The sequence below is a fragment of the Acomys russatus genome, chromosome 10, assembly GCF_903995435.1.
Source record: "Acomys russatus chromosome 10, mAcoRus1.1, whole genome shotgun sequence".
Lineage (NCBI taxonomy): Eukaryota > Metazoa > Chordata > Mammalia > Rodentia > Muridae > Acomys > Acomys russatus.
The window spans coordinates 2,117,965-2,136,590 of record NC_067146.1 but is presented as its reverse complement, the minus strand read 5'-3'; the positions used below and the strand labels follow the sequence as shown (position 1 = coordinate 2,136,590).

At 39.9% G+C, this 18,626-nt stretch overlaps 1 protein-coding gene across 3 annotated transcripts; it reads left to right on the top strand.

Annotated features, from left to right (window-relative positions):
- Window positions 1-13,655, top strand: Ssbp1 (single stranded DNA binding protein 1). Of its 3 annotated transcripts, none has more exons than XM_051151662.1 (7): window positions 1-65; window positions 718-789; window positions 3,347-3,407; window positions 4,309-4,449; window positions 4,673-4,760; window positions 5,914-6,002; window positions 13,514-13,655. In XM_051151662.1, the coding sequence occupies exons 2-7, from the start codon at window positions 766-768 to the stop codon at window positions 13,555-13,557; spliced, it is 447 nt and encodes a 148-aa protein (XP_051007619.1). In that variant the 5' UTR covers window positions 1-65; window positions 718-765; the 3' UTR covers window positions 13,558-13,655. The 3 variants fall into 3 exon arrangements, with proteins under 3 accessions (XP_051007619.1, XP_051007620.1, XP_051007621.1); XM_051151663.1 differs by having other exon boundaries at window positions 2-65; window positions 4,309-4,371; XM_051151664.1 differs by lacking the exon at window positions 1-65 and having other exon boundaries at window positions 731-789; window positions 3,348-3,407.
- Window positions 13,656-18,626: the final 4,971 nt, after the last annotated feature.

The following is an 18,626-nucleotide window of genomic DNA, read 5'->3' as shown; positions in this document are numbered from 1 at the left end:
GCTTTGCGGGCGCTGTGCGCCGGAAGCGAGCCTCTGGTTGGGGACAGTCGGGTGCTGCGCATCAGGTGAAAGTGGGGAGAAGGTTGAGCCGTAGCTTTGTGTCTGGCGTGCACGCGGGAGTCGGGAGGAGGTGTGCGGTTCCATCATAGGACCCCGAGTGTCCCCGCTGTCCCCTCTATGGCCTGCTAGCGCCGGGTTAGGGAAAAAAGCACCGGCTCTTACCCTCGGCGAAGCTGTGGAGCTAAGCGTACTCAGTGCTAACGGAATCGCACTGACTCGAGTCCTTTCATAGCAGTATTTATCGAGCCCTGATTGTTTGCTAGAGACCGCTTTAGGGTTTTAGAATTACAGAACAAATGATAAAAAGTCTGCAAGAAAACTTGTATTTTAAAGAAATTTTTAGCAGACAATGGATTGGAAGTGAGAACAGAACCCCCCCCACCCCCGCCCCACCTTGGACCACTTGAGACCCAAAACCACAGAGTTTCTTATGTCGTGTTCTGGGTGTTTTTTTTTTTTTTTTTTGTTGTTGTTGTTGTTTTGTTTTTTGTTTTTGTTGTTTTTAGAGAAGAAATCCCCAATCGTGCAAACAAATTGGGTGCACATGAAATTGAATGCACTTAGGATTTAGAACTAGCGAACGTGTGTACTTGATGTATACTGTTTTGTGTTTGATTTATCTTTTCTTCTCTCTCTCTTTTTTTTTTTTTCCTTCAGGAAAAGCCTAAAGATTAGATTGTTAAAAAAAAAAAAAAAAGCGAAGCCATGTTTCGAAGACCTGTGTTACAGGTAGTCACTTTTCTACATTAGTGTGTGCTTGGCTGTGCTTTTGTTGTCTAAAACCATCAGGTTTCTTTTATCTTTTGCATACATAAGTAAAAGGCTCTTAAACCTATCCATCTTCTTATATGTGCTTATTTGATGGGGGAAGGTTCTGGATTTTTTTTTTTTTTTAATGATGCTCATTGTATTTCCTGAATAAAGAAGGATTTTAAACTGTATTCGCATATATAGTACAAATCATTTGGTGTTTGTTACTTGTACTGGGTCCGTGTGTACCTTTAGTTAGAGTTTGGTGTTGTGAGACGGTGTCTCCTAGTTCTGGCTATGAGACTCGCAGCTAATTTGAAGAGAGCAAGAACCTGGTCCTCTTTCCTCTGTTCCCCCAGTGCTGCTACTTCGGGCATGCAGCACCACACCTGGCTTCGGTCACTTTTCCATATGGCTCCGGTTCCTTTTGTGACCTATCTCCTCTCCTCCCTACTCTCATCTTGCTGTCCAGAGAGAAGAGCTCACCTGTCAACCAGTGCTACAAATCCATCCCTATCCTGCAGCTTGGTTGGGTATCCTCTGCTCTGGCCAAGCCTTAAGCAGGCCCGGCTTACCATTTTCTTTTTTTTCTGCATTGTGTCGTATGGGTCCCAAGTCTTGTAAATTCTCCTAATGTAAACTCTATGACCCTTCTCCTTCTGTTAATGACTAACAAGTCAACTTCTTTATAAGTGTCTCTGGTCATCTCCATCTTACTCTGGATCCTTAGGTCTGCACTTTCATCTGCAGATACTTTAGCCTTTTTAAGTGGAAAAGCTGTACTGTAGTATTATCTTAGAAACTAAATGTGAAGTAAGTTTGCCTTTCTAGAGTATTGAAATTAAATAATCCTTTCCCTATTTCTGCTTTTCTACTAGGTTGTGATTTGTGCGTGCGTGGCTAAGATGAGGCGTGTAGTTATTCCTTAATACTTAATGAACTCTGACATTTAGGTTCTCCCAGATGAGCATTGTTGGTGATCATGACATAGGAACTGATTAACAGTTTGATCCTGTATTGTGGGATAACATCTTATTCTTGTATCTTCCCTGAGTATTATGATCACTCCAGCAGTCAGTGTTTATTTGAGTTGGTTTGGAGAAAGAAGGCCAGTATTAAAAGACCAGGGGAGGAATCAGCTCCCCGTTGGGATGTTTTAAAAAAAGCCAGGTGGAGAAAGGATAATGTGTTAACCTGACACCTCACAGTTGCAGCCAGGTCTCTGCCCTTATTTGCATGGAGAGGTTGCATAACCGGAAGTTACGTACACAGTGGCCCTCATAGGCCTGAGCAACAGCCGATTGAGATGACCCTTATGTGGTAGGAGTTACATGCCAGAGAACTGCCTTCAAAGTGGCTCACTACCAGAGTGAGAACTGCAAAATGGAGGGTATCACCCTCAGCCCTTTGCCTGAAATCTGAAGTGCCTGGGAGTCCTGTTAAATGTCTAGCTAGCTGTCTCTTGTAGTCTCTTGAATAAATTTGTTTTCTTTTCTGCTGCTTGTTCTAAAAGGAGAAGTCTTTGGCTTGCCAACCCCTTTCTTTCCCGTGTGGTGGATCCCTGTCTGCTATGTGAACAGTGCTGCCACTTTTAGAACACGTCCAGCTCTCTGAACTCTTGAGTGTAGTGATGTGCACTCTTCCTCTTACCTTGATGGTAACTGTAGAACAGATGTCTTTAAGAGAGCAACAGGGAACAGGTTGGAAAAACAACCTTGGTTATAAATCACCACCTAATTCCTAGTCTCCTGGACAAATGATACACTCTCTGGCTTGAATTTTCCTCAGATCTGAGGTAGGGATAATTTGACATTGTATCTGTAGTTTTATGATTAAATGGTAATAGGTGTAATTCATTTAGTGAATTAAGTGATGCTTTTTTCTCCTTTTGCCTGTGAATATCCTTTTTTTTTTTTTTTGTTAATTGTGACTTAGTAGCCATATGTTTGAGCTGCATTTCTGTTTTTCTTTCTTTCTTTTTCTGTTTTTCTTTGATCTGCTGGAAGAAGGAAACTTTGCACTGGCCCAAGCTCACTACAGAAGCTACTGACCTTTTGCAGCAGCTTCAGGAAATCAGTGTTGCCATCTTCGCTCACTTTTAAACGAAACACTCTAAGCCAGTCATTTGAGATGTCTTTTTCCTCATGAATTTTGAATAACCAATCGGGGAAAACAATTTTATTAAAGACCTTGTAAGCTTTAATCTTCAGTGCCTGTTGTGATGTCAGGAAGATAACAAATGCAAGGAATGTATTATTTTGTTACCATTTAGCCAATTTCTCATTTATAACCGACAGTGATGCTTAATATACTGATTATATTCTCATATCCATCACATTGGTGATTGCTTTGTATGTTTACTTAATTGACTTAGACTACATTCATTAGAAAGCACTGATTTCTTTCTCTTCTCCTTTCTACTCTATTCTCCTTTACTGTCCTTTCCTACAAGGTGAATTAATATGATTAGATCTTCTGTTGATAGTTTTCTTTCCTAAAAAATGTAACGCCACATTACTTGTTTGTTTTCCTTTAGGTATTTCATCAGTTTGTAAGGCATGAATCTGAAGTAGCCAGCAGTTTGGTTCTTGAAAGATGTAAGTTACTGAATTCTAAGTTTAAAATGTCATATATTATACTCTCAAAGTACTGTAGAACTGAAGGGCCGTGTTTAGCCTTTGCTTCCTTTTACCTTTGCACCTCTGGCTGTGAAGACCTAGTATAAACAGGGCTTATAGTGCAGCTAGCACCCCTCCTGCGGCCGCTGTCCTGCTCAGTCCTTCAAGGCTGTGTTGGACAGGGTGCGAAGGATGCTGCCACGGGAATACTTCTTTTTGTAATAGAGTTTTTCTTAAATCTCAGATTTATTCCTTTAGCTCAAGATAAAGAGCTTAACCTTTGTTTCGTGGGCCTGTTCTGTTTTCATATCAATCCTTTCTCCCCTCTCAGCCTACCCTTACTTCCCTTTTTAACTTACTTGTTGATATTCCATAGCTTGAGTTTTTATAATATAGAGAAGAAGCTGAAGCAGTATTTGTAGTTATTTATTTTCTGGACATTTCTGTCAGTTTCAGGTTTGGGTTTATCCTGTGTGACTATCCTGACCACTATAATGAATAGACCAGGTGGCTTACGCAATAGATTCTTACTTCTTACATCTCTGGTCTTGCAAGCTAAGGCCAGACTGTCGACATGGTTGGGTTATCAGTAAGGTTCCGCGTGCTGGTCTGCAGATAGCTGCCCTTTCACTTTTGTCTTTGTATGGCACGGGCCGGGTGGTGGCTACTCTGGTCTCCCTCTTTCCTTCTAAGGACACTAATTCCATCATGGAGGCGTCACCTTTATAACCTCATCTAAAACCTACTTACCCATCCAAGGATCACCTCCAAATACTGTCACACTGGAAGTTGGAGTGCAGAGAACCAAGTTTCCAGGAAGCATAAACATACAGTCATCAGCAGGTTCTCAGTCTCATTTCATCTCTGCTTTATATTTCAGCTATGAATCGTGTTCAGTTGCTTGGGCGAGTAGGTCAGGACCCCGTCATGAGACAGGTGGAAGGTAAAAATCCAGTCACAATATTTTCTCTCGCAACAAATGAGATGTGGCGATCAGGGGACAATGAAGCATACCAAATGGGTGAGTAGAAAAGGCTACCGTTTTTATTGTATCAGCACTAAGCAGACATTATTTATTGCTACTTTTCTAACAGTAAAAATGTTATTTATAGATACAGTCAGTCTTTGTTAGTTCTGTTCTTTTAGAAAATGTAAGCTTGTTTTCCCAAGACATGTCCTGTGTTGTTGACATCTGTGTTTTCTGCTGGCATCTGTAACCCCATTTCTTAAACCTGGTGATTTAGGTGACATCAGTCAAAAGACAACATGGCACAGAATATCAGTGTTTCGACCAGGACTCAGAGATGTGGCTTATCAGTATGTGAAAAAGGGGTGAGTTAAAGAAAGGATCCTTTTTTTAAATAGCCAAAAGAATTGATAATAAGTGCCCCCTTGTCTGCCTTTTACTTAAGTACTGACGTTAATGGGTAGCTATTCCTTAATATCGTGTTCCTGGAAAGTCTCTGTGGCTTTAGCCTGCTGACAAGTTAGGGCAAACAGCATCTTTATGTAAATAGAAAGAAATGAGCTAGACACTGCAAGGGCCTTGATGCCAAAGCTGCATGTGCCTCTTGCAGAGCATCTAAAGGGCAGGCCTGCAGGAAACCTTGTGTTCCTGTGACCAGGGATCACGGCAGTCATGTCTGGCCTCTGAGCAACCACATAATGTCTTTACAGAACCTGGGATATTTGATGTCTGCTCTACTGAGTTATGGTAGTTTTCATAGTAGTTACTTTATATTTAATAACTTTCTTTATATGTGCCTTTTCTGAATGCATAGAATGACAAAGAATGTTTTTATGGATATACTTCTTATGTTTAGAAATATACTTGTTTGTGGATCTAAAATATTTCACGAGAAATAATTTAAGCATTAGCTAGAATTTCAATTTTTTTCAGTAATTGCAAACCTTTTCTTCATGTGTGTATGAATATGTGAAGATACATATAAACACAGAATATTTAAAGAAAAATGTCAACAGATAGTTTCATTTATGGTGTGTGTGTGTGTGTGTGTGTGTGTGTGTGTGTGAGAGAGAGAGAGAGAGACAGACAGACAGACAGACACACACACACACACACACACACACACACACACACACACACTAGGGATTGAACTCAGGGCCTTGTGTATGCTAGATGAGTGCTGAATCACTAAACTGCATCTCCTGTATTTTATATAAACCTGTAAATTTGAGGCAGGATCCCACTGAGTTGCCTAGGTGGTCCTAAAGCTTTCAGCCCTTCCATCTTAATTTTCTGTGTATTGGACTATGAGAAGGTGTTACCATGCCTCAGAACAGGGGCCTTCCTAACTAGACTGGACGCTGTGTTTTAGTACGCCTAATTCTGAAATCGAAGAAGTGTTAGCAAAGTGTGTGGTGTTGTTCCCTCATGTCCTAACACTCTGAAAGGCAGAATTTTAGAGTCTTCAGGCTAAAGACTGTGTTTTCTTTATATAAGACTGTGTTTTCTTTATATCAGGGCTCGTATATTTGTGGAAGGGAAAGTGGACTACGGTGAATACATGGACAAAAACAATGTGAGACGACAAGCAACAACCATCATAGCTGGTAAGAAGCCTGTGGTAGACAGGGCGTCTAGTGTTTTGTCATTTAAAAGCTTAGCATGTTATGAGCAGCTTTAGCTGGACTATATCCATAATGGCAAGATTGCAGGAAACTCTTCAGAGGAGTTTTACAATTTTCATTTACTGTTTGCTCACACCACCAGCATTCATTTATTTATTTATTTATTTATTTATTTATTCATTCATCTTTTGTTTACAGTGATTTTATTTTTTATCACTTTATTTAATAGCTTTATAGCCTGATCACAGCCTTCTCCTTTCTTTCCAGTCCCACTCTCCCACCCGTCCCCCATCCCCTCTTTCCCTTCTCAAAGAAGGGAAGGTTGCTCGAGGGGTAACAACCTACCCTAGCACATCACGTTGTAGCAGGTGTAAGTGCATCTTCTCCCATTGAGGCCAGACAGGTTAGCCCAGCTATGGGAAAGGGATCCAAAGACACGTAACAGAGCCAGAGACAGCCTCCACCCCAGTTGTCAGGGACCCACAGGAAGAATATGCTGCACATTGCTACATAGATCCAGGTTAGCTGACTCTGTAGGCCTTCTTGTGGTGTCCTTAACCCTTCCGGCTCCCTCAGTCCTTCCTCTCACTCTTTCACAAGATTCCCCAAGCTCCACCTCTTGTTTGGCTGTGGGTCTCTGAATCTATTTCCATCAACTGTGTATGGAGCCTCTCAGAAGACAAGTATGCTAGGCTCCTGTCTGCAAGCAGAGCAGAGCATCATTAATAGTGACAGGGGTTGACCCCGTTCCATGGTGTAGATCTCAAGTTGGGCCAGTCGTTGGCTGGCCATCCCCTCAATCTCTGTTCCATTTTTACCTGTACGCTTCTTATATGCAGGACAGATATTGAGTTGAAGGTTTTAGGGGTGGGTTGGTGTCCCTCTCCCTCTACTTGAAGTTCTACTTGGCCAAAGGAGGTGGCAACTTCAGGCTCCATATCCCCCACTGCTAGGCGTCTCAGCCAGAGTCACCCTCATAGGCCCTGTGCTCCAGGAACCTCCCAGCCTTCATTCTTTTTCTCATCCCTCCCCCCACACTGATCACCATCCCTGCTCCCCTCCCCACCACACTCCTACCCAGTTCCTTCCGTGTACTCCACATGTCTATATTATGTCCTCCTCTGAGTGAGATTCAAATGGTCTTCCCCTTCCGTCCTCCTTGACACTTAGCCTCTTTGGGTCTATGGAATATAACATGATTATCCTGTACTTTAAGGCTAATATCCACTTAAAATTGAGTACATACCGTCTGTGTCTTTCTGGGTCTGGGTTACCTTACTCAGAATTATATTTTCTAGTTCTATCTATTTGGCCGCAAATTGCATGATGTCTTTGTTTTTAATAGCTGAGTAGTATTCCATAGTGTAAATGTACCATAGTTTCTTTATCCATCCTTTGGTTGAGGGACATCTAGGTTGTTTGCAGTTTCTACCCATGTTGTATGGTGGAGCATCTTTTGGGTATATGCCCAGCAGTGGAATAGCTTGGTCCTGAGGTAGATATATTCCAATTTTCAGAGAAAGTGCCAGAATGATTTCCAAAGTGGTTGTACAAGTTTTCACTCTCACCAGCAATGAAGGAGTGTTCCCCTTGCTCCCCATCCTCACCAACATATGCTGTCACTGAGTTTTCTATCTTAGCCACTCTGATAGGTGTATTATGGAATCTCTGAGTCATTTTGATTTGCATTTCCCTGATGACCAAGGACATTGAGCATTTCTTTAAGTGTTTTTGGCTATTAGAGAAATCTCTGTTTAGAACTGTTACATCCCCATCCCATCCCTGACACCTCCCCTTTTGTTTTTGTTTTTGTTTTGTTTTGTTTTTTTTGTTTTAAGAGACAGAGTTTCTATATATGTAGCCTTGGCTGTCCTGGACTCATTTAGTAGACTAGGCTGCCTTCGAACTTACAGAGATTTGCCTGCCTATACCTCCCCAAGTCATGGGATTAGAGGCATACACTACCACGTCCAGCTCTGTACCATTTTTTAATCAGGTTATTTGGCTTGTTGGTGTCTAATTTTTGAGTTCTTTATATATTTTGGATATAAGCCCTCTGTCACATGTAGGGTTAGTTAGGTAAAGATCTTTTTCTAATCTGTAGACATCCATTTTGTTTTATTGATGGTGTTCTGTGCCTTGCAGAAGCTTTTCGGTTTTATGAGATGCCATTTATTAATTGTTGATCTTAGTGCTTGAGCTGTTGGTGTTCTGTTGAGGATGTTGTCTCCTGTGACAGTGAGCTCAAGGATGACCCCCACTTTCTCGTCTAATAGATGTAGTATCCAGTTTTATGTTGAGGTCTTTGATCCACTTGAACTTGAGTTTTGTGTAGAATGATTAATATGGATCTATGTGGTTTCTTTTATGTACAGATATCCAGTTAGACCAGCACCTGTTGTTGAAAATGCTTTCTTTTTTCCACTTATGATTTTGGATTCTTTGTTAAAAATCAAGTGTCCATTGGTGGTGGGTTTATTTCTGGGTCTTGGATTCAATTCCATTGATCAGTCTATTTCCATGCCCAGACCATGCAGTTACACTATTGCTCTGTAGTACAGCTTGAAATCAGGGATGGTGATAGCTCGAGAAATTCTTTTAATGTACAGGATTGTTTAAGCTATCTGGGGGTTTTAATTTTTCCAAATGAAGTTGAGAATTACTCTTCCAAGGTCTGTAAAGAATTGTATTGATATTTTGAAGGGAATTGCATTGAATCTGTAGATTGCTTTTGGTGAGATGGCCATTTTTACTTTGTTAATCCTACTGATCCGTGTACATAGGAGATCTTTCTATCTTCTGATATCTTCTTCAATTTCTTTCTTCAGAGACTTGAAGTTCTTGTCTTTCACTTGCTTGGTTTGAGTTACACCAAGATATTATATTATTTGTGGCTATTATGAAGGGTGTTGTTTCCCTAATTTCTTTCTCAGCCTGTATAAAGGAAGGTTAGTGATTATTATTATTATTATTTTTTTTTTTAGTTTATTTTGTATCCAGTCACTTTGCTGAAGGTGTTTATCAGCTGTTGGAGTTCTGTGGCAGAATTTTTGGGGTAACTTACATATACCATCACATCATTTGCAAATGGTGATACTTTGACTTCTTCCTTTTCAATTTGTACCCCTTTGATCCCCTTTAGTTGTCTTATTGCTCTAGCTAGAACTTCAAGCACTATATTGAGTAGGTCCAGAGAGAATATCCAGCCTCGTCCTGTCCTGATTTTAGTGGAATTGCTTTAAGTTTCTATCCACTTAATTTGATGTTGGCTATTGGTTTACTGTATTTTGCCTTTTTTATGTTTAGGTATGTTCCTTGTATCCCTGATCTCTCCAAGACTTTCAACATGAAAGGGTGCTGGATTTTGTCAAAGGCTTTTTTCAGCATCTAATGTGGTTTTTTTCCTCTTCAGTTTGTATAATGTAGTGGATAACATTGATGGATTTTTGTATATTACACCATCCCTGCATCCCTGGAATGAAGAGCCTACTTGATCATGGAGAGTGATGTGTTCTTGAATTTGATTTGAGTATTTTTGCATCAGTTGAGTATTTTTCCAATCAAGGGAAATTCTTTTTTTTTTTTTTTTTCTGAATCTTTGTGTAATTTAGTTATCAGGATGACTATGGCCTCATAAAATGAATTTAGTAATGTTCCTTGTTTCTATTTTGTAGAATAGTTTGAGGAGTATTGATTGCTATTAGTTCTTCTTGAAAAGTCTGATAGAATTCTGCATTAAAACCATTTAGCCCAGGGCTTTGCTTGGGAGACTTGGTTTTTTCAAGACGGTTTCTCTTTGTAGCCTTGGAAGACTTTTAATAACTGCTTCTATCTCCTTAGGATTGTTTACCTGATCTTGATTTAACTTTGGTAAGTGGTATCTATCAAGAAAATCATCCATTTCATTTAGATTTTCCAATTTTGTGGAGTACAGGCTTTTAAAGTATGACCTAATGATTCTTTGGATTTCCTCAGTGTCTGTTTTAATGTAATGTCCCCCTTTTCATTTCTGATTTTAATTTAGATACTGTCTCTCTGCCTTTAAGTTAGTTTGGCTAAGAGTTTGTCTATTTTGTTGATTTTTCTCAAAGAACCAGCTCTTGGTTTTGTTGAATCTTTGTATTGTTCTCTTTGCTTCTAATTTATTGATTTCAGCCCTGATTTTGATTATTTGTTTATTTCTTTTTCTTCTAGAGCTTTCAGGTGTGCTTTTAAATTGCTAGCATGAAATCTCTCCAATTTCTTTATGAAGGCACTTAGTGCTGTGAACTTTCCTCTTAGCACTGCTTTTAGTATGTCCCATAGGTTTGGGTATGTTGTGCTTCCATTTTCATTGAATTCTAGGAAGTCTTTAATTTCTTTTTCTATTTCTTCCCTGATCCAATGACCATTGAGTAGGGAATTGTTTAGTTTCCATGTGTTCATAGGCTTTCTGTTGTTGTTGAAATCTAGCTTTAATCCATAGTGGTTTGGTAAAATACAAGGAGTTATTTCAGTTTGTATCTGTTTGGGCTTCCTTTGTGACCCTGTCTCCACTTACTTATTCCTCGAAACAGCTCTCTCTACTACAGGAGGAACTTTGAGTAGAATATAAAATCCAGTTGCTCATGCCAGTACATACTGTTAATCCTGGAAGAATTTAATCTTAGTGTCTTTTAAAAGCATTCTGTACAAGGACATGCTTATGACAAGGCAGTTGCAGAACTGTGATGTTAGGGATTTGTGATTTACTCAAAACTTTGAAGCTTAAGGTGCAGGAACTTCCATGTGAAATGTAAAAACCTTTGATGTCTTTAACCAAAATACAAAACAACATGGACTATATAGACATAAAGCTTGAGGAGGCTGAAATACGATATGGTAGATTCAGACTTCTGGAAGTATTAGAAATGTTGAAAACAATATAGCTGTTTATATGTCTGTAAATTAACATGAAGAAATGTTTATATAAAATTATGTAGACTAATAAAATCTAGATGATGTCTTAGCAGTTTTTTACAGACCCATTTTTTTTCTAAATAAATACCTGCTTCACAAATTTTAATGTTAACATGAATGAGATCGACATTTTTATTACTTCTTGAATAAGTTGCTAAAATTATGAGTTAAGCCTCAGTTTATTTTGTTTTTTATTATGAACACCTAGAAACGTGTTTTTAGAGATAGGAGTGAAAAAAATCCTACTATGATTTCTTAGTGTTTATGAACTATTGAGATAGGCTATAAGTAAGGGGTATCATTAAAGATTGTTGAGTTGTATGAAGTAAATGAGTAGAGAGACAAGTAGAGTGTGTCAATTCTGACGTTTTATCACTTATTACTAATGGCCAGTATTGGTTCACTTTACTTTTTTTCTCTACCAGGATCAGTTGGAAATGACATTATTCCATCTATTCATAAAATTTAGCTTGTGTCACTGAAAGAAAAGGTATTTTTTGAAAAAGATAATTGTAATACTTTTATTTCAACCGTGTTGGCATTATTGTGGTGCTTTTAAAGACTAGATGTCACTGTATTTAATCTTCCTTAGATTATTCCAGCTTTCTCATAATATATATGCTTCTTCTTCTTCTTCTTTTTTTTACTTTTTTCTCTTTGTTCCAGTGTTTATTAATTAATCACTGTTCATATTGGTAAATTAAAAGTTTTTGTAAGCAATAATCATTTATTTTCCTAGCAGTAACTTTTTTGGGGGGAATATATTGACATTAAAAACCAATGCAGCAAACTTTACATTATTTGCAGTGTTGAGTTGTTACAAACTAAGCTAAGTAGAGAAACATTTTACATTGTTCATAATTTTGCTTTTTCTTGTCATGGTTGTTACTGGTCTGGTCAGTTGAAAGAAACCTATTTGATTTTCTTTTTCTGATGACATTTAACTTGTTTATTGTATATTAACATAATTTAAAAAGCAAGTCCTGTTTCTCATGTTGTAAATAGTAGCAAGTATAGAGATTAATTTAAAAATTTAAAAGTATATTTGTCATCCTAAATTATCTTTTTATGTTTGTTTGTTTTTGTTTTAATTGGGTTTTTCCAGTCTTACAATCCTTTTTTTTTTTTACTTTTTTTATTAACTCATTCATATTACATCTCAATTGTTATCCCATCCCTTGTATCCTCCCATTCCTCCCTCCCTCCCATTTTCCCCTTACTCCCCTTCCCTATGACTGTGACTGAGGGGAACCTCTTCCCCCTGTATATGCTCATAGGGTATCAAGTCTCTTCTTGGTAGCCTGCTATCCTTCCTCTGAGTGCCACCAGGTCTCCCCATCCAGGCGACATGGTCAAATATGGGGCACCAGAGTTCATGTGAAAGTCAGTTTCCACTCTCCACTCAACTGTGAAGAATGTCCTGTCCATTGGCTAGATCTGGGTAGGGGTTTGATGTTTACTGCACATATTGTCCTTGGCTGGTGCCATAGTTTGAGCAGAACCCCTGGGCCCAGATCCGCCGATCTGCCTGTCATAATGTTCTTCTTGTAGGTTTCTAGGACCCTCTGGATCCTTCTATTTCCCCATTCTCTCATACTTCTGTCACCCAGAGTCCCAATAGGATGTCCTCCCCTCTATCCTACTTTCCTCATAAGTGAAGATTTTCATGGGACATGCCCTTTGGCCTAGTGTCCAGATATAAGTGAGTGAAATGATCATAAAGAGTGAGTTAACCCAGAAGCAGTCTTACAATTCTTAAACTAGTTTTTCACCTACAGGTCATACTTGAACTTTAAAACAAAACCAAAAACTAACCAGTAGATGGCACTCTTGGCTTTTGACAGTGATTGCCATTTTAATCCCTTCAGGCTATCATCCTGTACAGTCATGAAGTAATTGTTTCTAATAACTATCTTTTAGATAATTTTATAGTTACTGAGGACATAAAGTATTTGGAACTATCCAAGAAATGCTTTTTCTCTTTAGTTGTTTTAGCTAATATTCTTTGAAATAATCAACAGTGCCCAATTTTGTTTGTGAATAAAAATGCTTGCTTTGCAATGCTTAAAACCTTTCCCCAAAATCAATATATGAAATTAATTCTCAGAATTTAAAATGAGCCTGTTTCCTTAAGCGCAAATAGGCTTGCAGTTACTAAGGAGCCACAAGCAGACCCTTGCACTTTGCTTCATGTTTGTAGCTTGTAGCATGTGGAATGTGTTCATTGGTCCTCTTGTATGTGAGTGTGCTTACTGGTCTCAGTTGCATCTGTAGATATTCACCTCATTCATAGAAAGTTATTGCTGAGGAGACCTTAAGAGTCTCATCCTTAATGAAGTCTGAATTGTTGGAGACACAGCTACAGCCTGTTGTGTTGTATTATATTGTATTTATTTATTTAATGCCTCTTTTGTGTACCTCTCTTGAATACAGCAAAAGTTACCTCATACTTTATGATTTTGTATTATCATTAATGGATGTTTGTGTTAGAGTGCAATTATCAAATGAAATGAAAAAACATTCTGAAAATGACTCTTACTTCTTTTTCTTTCTAGATAACATCATATTTCTGAGTGACCAAACAAAAGAAAAGGCATAGAACGGATGATTCTTCTTTGATCATTGTTTGGGATAGTCTCCTTTCCAAATCATGTATAGTCTATAGTTTAAAGATGAAGATTAAACATTTTTCTATAAGATGAGTGGTTATATTTTTCCTGACTGACTTATCTTCTTTTGTGTGTGTGTATACTAAGTTTCTCACCTTTGGCACCTACTAATTGCTTATTTTCTTTTCTTTTTTTTTTTTTTGGTTTTTCGAGACAGGGTTTCTCTGTGTAGCCTTGAGTGTCCTGGACTCACTTTGTAGACCAGGCTGGCCTCGAACTCACAGCGATCCGCCTGCCTCTGCCTCCCGAGTGCTGGGATTAAAGGCGTGCACCACCACGCCCGGCCTATGCTTATTTTCTTTTAGGAGTGGTTTGTCTGTACAAATGTACAAAATAATGCCCTCTCAGGCTCCATCATGTGTGCTGTGGCCATGGCATACCTTTGTTTGGGAAGCTTTCTCTGCTCCATGCTTGTCCTGGTGTGTCTGAGCCATTGGTTACTTTTGAGCCTTGTATGTCAGGAGTATGTCTGCCATAGGTGTAAACACTGCTGTTCTTATCTTTCCCTACAGACTACAGATGACATAGCTCCCCTCCGGATGGTCTAGTCCATTTTAATATCTTTTTTCTTTTAAAATGTGTACCAGTCATCCATAGTTAACCTGGAGCTTTCTAGAAGTTGGCTACTGCTCAGTGTGTTGCTTTGTTCAAGTGTTCAAGTGTTCCTCATTGTGTCTGTTCCACACCATGCACAGTTTGGTCCCAGCACAGCCTGTGTGTTTGTTCTTTGCCCTGAGAGTTTCTATTGTGTTGGACTGTGAGAAGCTCAGAATTAACTCGCAGTGTTGTGGACCCGGCTTTCTGGGGTGTTCTCCTGCCTACATGAGCAACCTTTCTGTACTGACTGTGTGCTTTGTCGGGAGGACAGAGGAGCCCCTTAGCTAGAGCTGTCCTTACTCAGGGACCAGAGAAGACCGCTATCCTCTCGTCTGCCTCTGTTTTCTGCCACTGTATCACTGGTCAGAGTTTACACGTTGAATCTGGTGGGATGGTCTTCAGTTTTGAGCAACTCTCATGTCTTTCCTCAGCAAAGCAGTTCTTATAATCCTAAACATTGCGAGAGATTATGTGTATTCCTGAGAGAAATTTAAACAAGGTGCAAGTGGAAAAATCTCATCATGTACAAGAACTAATGCAAAGCCGAAGTGGCTCCTGACCCCAGGATGTACATGTGGAGAAGGTCCCACAGGGTCATCTGGGAGTGGAGACTGCCTGCCCTTTGCCCTTTGCCCTCTGCCCTCCCTGTCTCTGAAAGGCTCTCAGGTGGAGGCAGCAGCACTGTCACTCGCTGACTCATGCCTCCTAGTCAGATTTGCTGAAGCCCTATCTCATGCCCCCCATCTGCCAAGCAACTCCACTGCGCCTAAGCTAGACCTGGCACAGAGGAGACTCGGGGACTCTGACCACACTAAGAGACTGTAGGGACTTGTAATTCAAGTTTGGGGTCTTAGAGTTTTGATGTGATTATATTGGGCAAATTTGGTGTGGGATTTTATTCCATGTTGAATGGAAAGATAATTACATAGAAAAGTAGGGAAAATGTCAAACAGCATATATAGTGATATCCAATTTAAAAAATTATTTTAAAAGTAAAGGCTGAAAGAGAAGCAGCAAATGGCTATGATTGTTTATAGCGTATTGTGTGTAGGTCCCTTACTTTAATATTTCCTGTACATAGTTTTAATAATAGAATGTGTATTTTAAAATAAAGGGAGGGGCTTTTTTAAACCACAGAGAGCTAACTCTGCTCATCCTGCCGCCGGTGCTGTTTTATATACAGGGAGTGTATACAAATCCCAGTCATATGCTCTTTAGCATCTTCTGCTTGTATGTGTGTTTTGTCTTTATCCACCCGTTGACAGCATGCACATGGCTCTGAAGGCTGCTCTTTCAAGATGGGCCAGTATGAAGCCAGCTGCTTACTTCCACTACAGTTCTTAGACTGGATGATAAACTCACAACCTCAGTCTCCAAACATGTTTTTCTGAGGTTGTTTAGGGAGGTTATTGTTGCCTACCAGGTTATATAGGCTAAGTTTAACAGCGGAGTAAGCAAATCATCAAGAAAATTTCCCTCGTTCCCAAAAGGGATCATTCAATTCTTAGAATTAGTTTCTCCTCTACTCAGATTGTCTCTGATGCTACTTAGCTCAGACCGCACAGTGGCATTGTGCTATGTTGGGTTGGGGATTGGGGTGGGTCTTCATTGGCATGGAAACATTGACATGGAAATGAGAGCAGGATTATTTTACGTACTTTCTTTGGGGATTTGCATTCCGTGTGTGAAGACTACTGGGAGTAACAGCAAAACAAATCATAGCAAAGCAGCAGTGAACAGGGTGCCATCTGAGACAGTGACAGTAATCCTAGTAATGGCTTCTCAGTCCATTGCATGAGCCAAGTGCTGTGCTAAACACATTTTATTGTCTCATAGCTGTTTTCCAGGAAGAAAGTGACTGTTATTTTACAAATGAAATTCAGAATGGCTTTAAAAACATCAATGCCACACAGTGGGAGTTTGAACTCAGATATCTGAACTGTGCATTTAGCTTTCTTCCATTGACACTTGTATTCCACTGGCCTTACGTTGTGTCAGCCTCCCACTGCTAAACTGAAGTTTGCCGTATAGTGTGCTTCCTGGTATGCTAGAAATAAACAGCAGGTTTCAGTTAGAGACTCACAAGTGAAGGAGATGCTTCTACCTCTTAGCCTACAAGTCACAGTTCCTCTACTGGCGTCTCATGACAGCCCTGCTTTGTTTGTGTCAGGCAGCTCCTTACAGGTTAAAGTAACTTCACAGTGTCTGCTGCTTTCATTGTTGACTTACCAAACATTGGAATTGAAGCTCATTCACTGTGGCACTAACAGAATTGAAGTTTGTTCTAAAAGCTCAGTTTTCCTCTTGTCACCTCATAGCTCCACATAGTACAGTAGTGGGTAATGTCTATGGCTGCCAGTATGATGCAGCCGCACTACTGAAGAAATCATTTTGTGATTTTTAAGAAATGACCAGTATATTTGCTTGCTGCCATGTTTTAGACCTCGGGGTTTTATTTTGCTGTACAAGTATCTGTGTCAACTTTCTCTGCCTTATTTAAAAAAAAAAAAAAAAAAAAAAAAAAAAAAAAATATATATATATATATATATATATATATATATATATATATATATATATATATATATATATATATATATATGAGGATGGTCTCTAGTAATAATTGTCAGGTGTAAGGCTTTACAGTTATACAGCTTAGATATATTTATCAGCTGGATGTAAGTTACTTAGTTTTTCCTGTTCTCAGTTTTGTTTTTCTTGAGTAAAACAGGCATAGTTGTACCTACTTCATAGGTCTGCTGTGAGGAGCACAATAAATATAATATTTATGACTTACGATTGTAAATGAAAAATGTACAGAACTACTCAGCTACTGTTATTTAAAATAAGGTATGTTATTCAGCTGTCGTGCCTTTTAGGAAGTCTCGTGAGATTTGTGAGTATAGTAACTGAGGGTAGTTTGTTGTACTTGCCTTGTTTTGTTGTTAAGTTCTATGAGTAACTGACCACGTAGTCCACATTGGTGGTACAGTTTGGTTTTTAATCTTTTATGGCTACCTACAATTGGGAATGTTAAAGTTCAGGCAGCTGGCTACCTGCTGTATACAGTGCTGCAATGCATACTTAGATACAAGGATGCATTCAGCAGGACCCTATGTTGAAGGAACTCATAATTTAGGATCGTGAGGGCCAGCAAGGAGGGAAAGCAGAAGATGGGGCAGCTAATAGTGATTTGACATGGTAACAGCCGAGGAGAAAGTAGTAACTAAGCCACTGATACCAGGGTACAGCATGGGCAGACGTCCAGAAACTTAAAAGCTTTTGAACAGTAGAAGGTGAGACAAGAAAGTAGGTTTGGGCTAGACTTCAGAGGACCGTGGAAGCTTGTGGAGAACTTCAGCCATGTGGAGCCCCTGAAGGCTTGAGAACAAGAGTAGGTTAAAGATGTGCTTTAGAAAGGCCCAGCCCAAGAGCCACCCCATGGAAGACAGCCAGCCCTTGACACTATTAATGATACTCTGCTATGCTTGCAGACAAGAGTTGCCCCCTGAGAGGCTCCACCCAGCAGCAGTTTGAAACAGATGCTGAGACTCATAGCCAGACATCAGGCAAAGCATAGGGAGCCTTATGGAAAAGTGGGGGGAAGGATAGAAGGACCTAGCGGTGACAAGAAAGCTACCGGAGGACCAACAGAGCCAATTAACCAGGGTCCAGAGGGGCTTGTGGAATCTGGACCATGCATGGACTGAACCTAGGTCTTCTACATAGATGTAGCCAATGGGCAGCTCAGGCTTCATGTGGGTCCCCTAGTAAAGGGAGCAGGGGCTGTCTCTGACATGGACTCTGTTGCCTGCTTTTTAATCACTTCCCCCTGGCGGGACTGCCAAGCAAGGCCACAGGGGAAGAGGACAAACTCAGTCCAGATGCGACTTGATGATCTGGGGTGGGTGAGTAGGGGGGGCTCCCCTTTTCTGAGGGATGGGCCTGTGACTGGGATGTAGAGTGAATAAATAAATTAACAAAAAAGAAAGAAAGTGCAACAAAAATGAGTGATAGGTGAGAAAAGGAACAGCTTCCAAAGCAGTCAGGAAACACCGCAGTGCGCCTGGAAGGTTTGATAGGGTGCAGGTGAGAAATGACTTGGGGGGCATTTGGGATTCAGATGGATTCAGTATATACTGTGCTCTAGTTTTCAGTCAAATCCTGTATTTGCTGTAGCCTAGAAATAGTCAAGGAAAGGTTGGAGGAGATGGCTCAGTGGGTAACGTGCTTTGCTGTTCAGATGGCCAGAACCCATTTAAAAAAAAAGAAACAAGTACACATGTGCATGCATGTAATTCCAGTGTTGGGAGACCAGAGGATCCTGGGGCCTTGCTAGCCAACTGGTAAGTTCTAGGTTCCACGAGAGACCTTATTTCAAAAAACAAGGTGAAGAACGCTAGA

What these genes read in the sequence shown, in the direction of transcription:
- Ssbp1 (XM_051151662.1), top strand. Translation starts at nt 766, where the DNA reads ATGTTTCGAAGACCTGTGTTACAG. An exon ending in CAGTTTGGTTCTTGAAAGAT is followed by an intron (nt 3,408 to 4,308) that starts GTAAGTTACTGA and finishes TTTATATTTCAG; the next exon opens with CTATGAATCGTGTTCAGTTG. An exon ending in TATCAGTATGTGAAAAAGGG is followed by an intron (nt 4,761 to 5,913) that starts GTGAGTTAAAGA and finishes TCTTTATATCAG; the next exon opens with GGCTCGTATATTTGTGGAAG.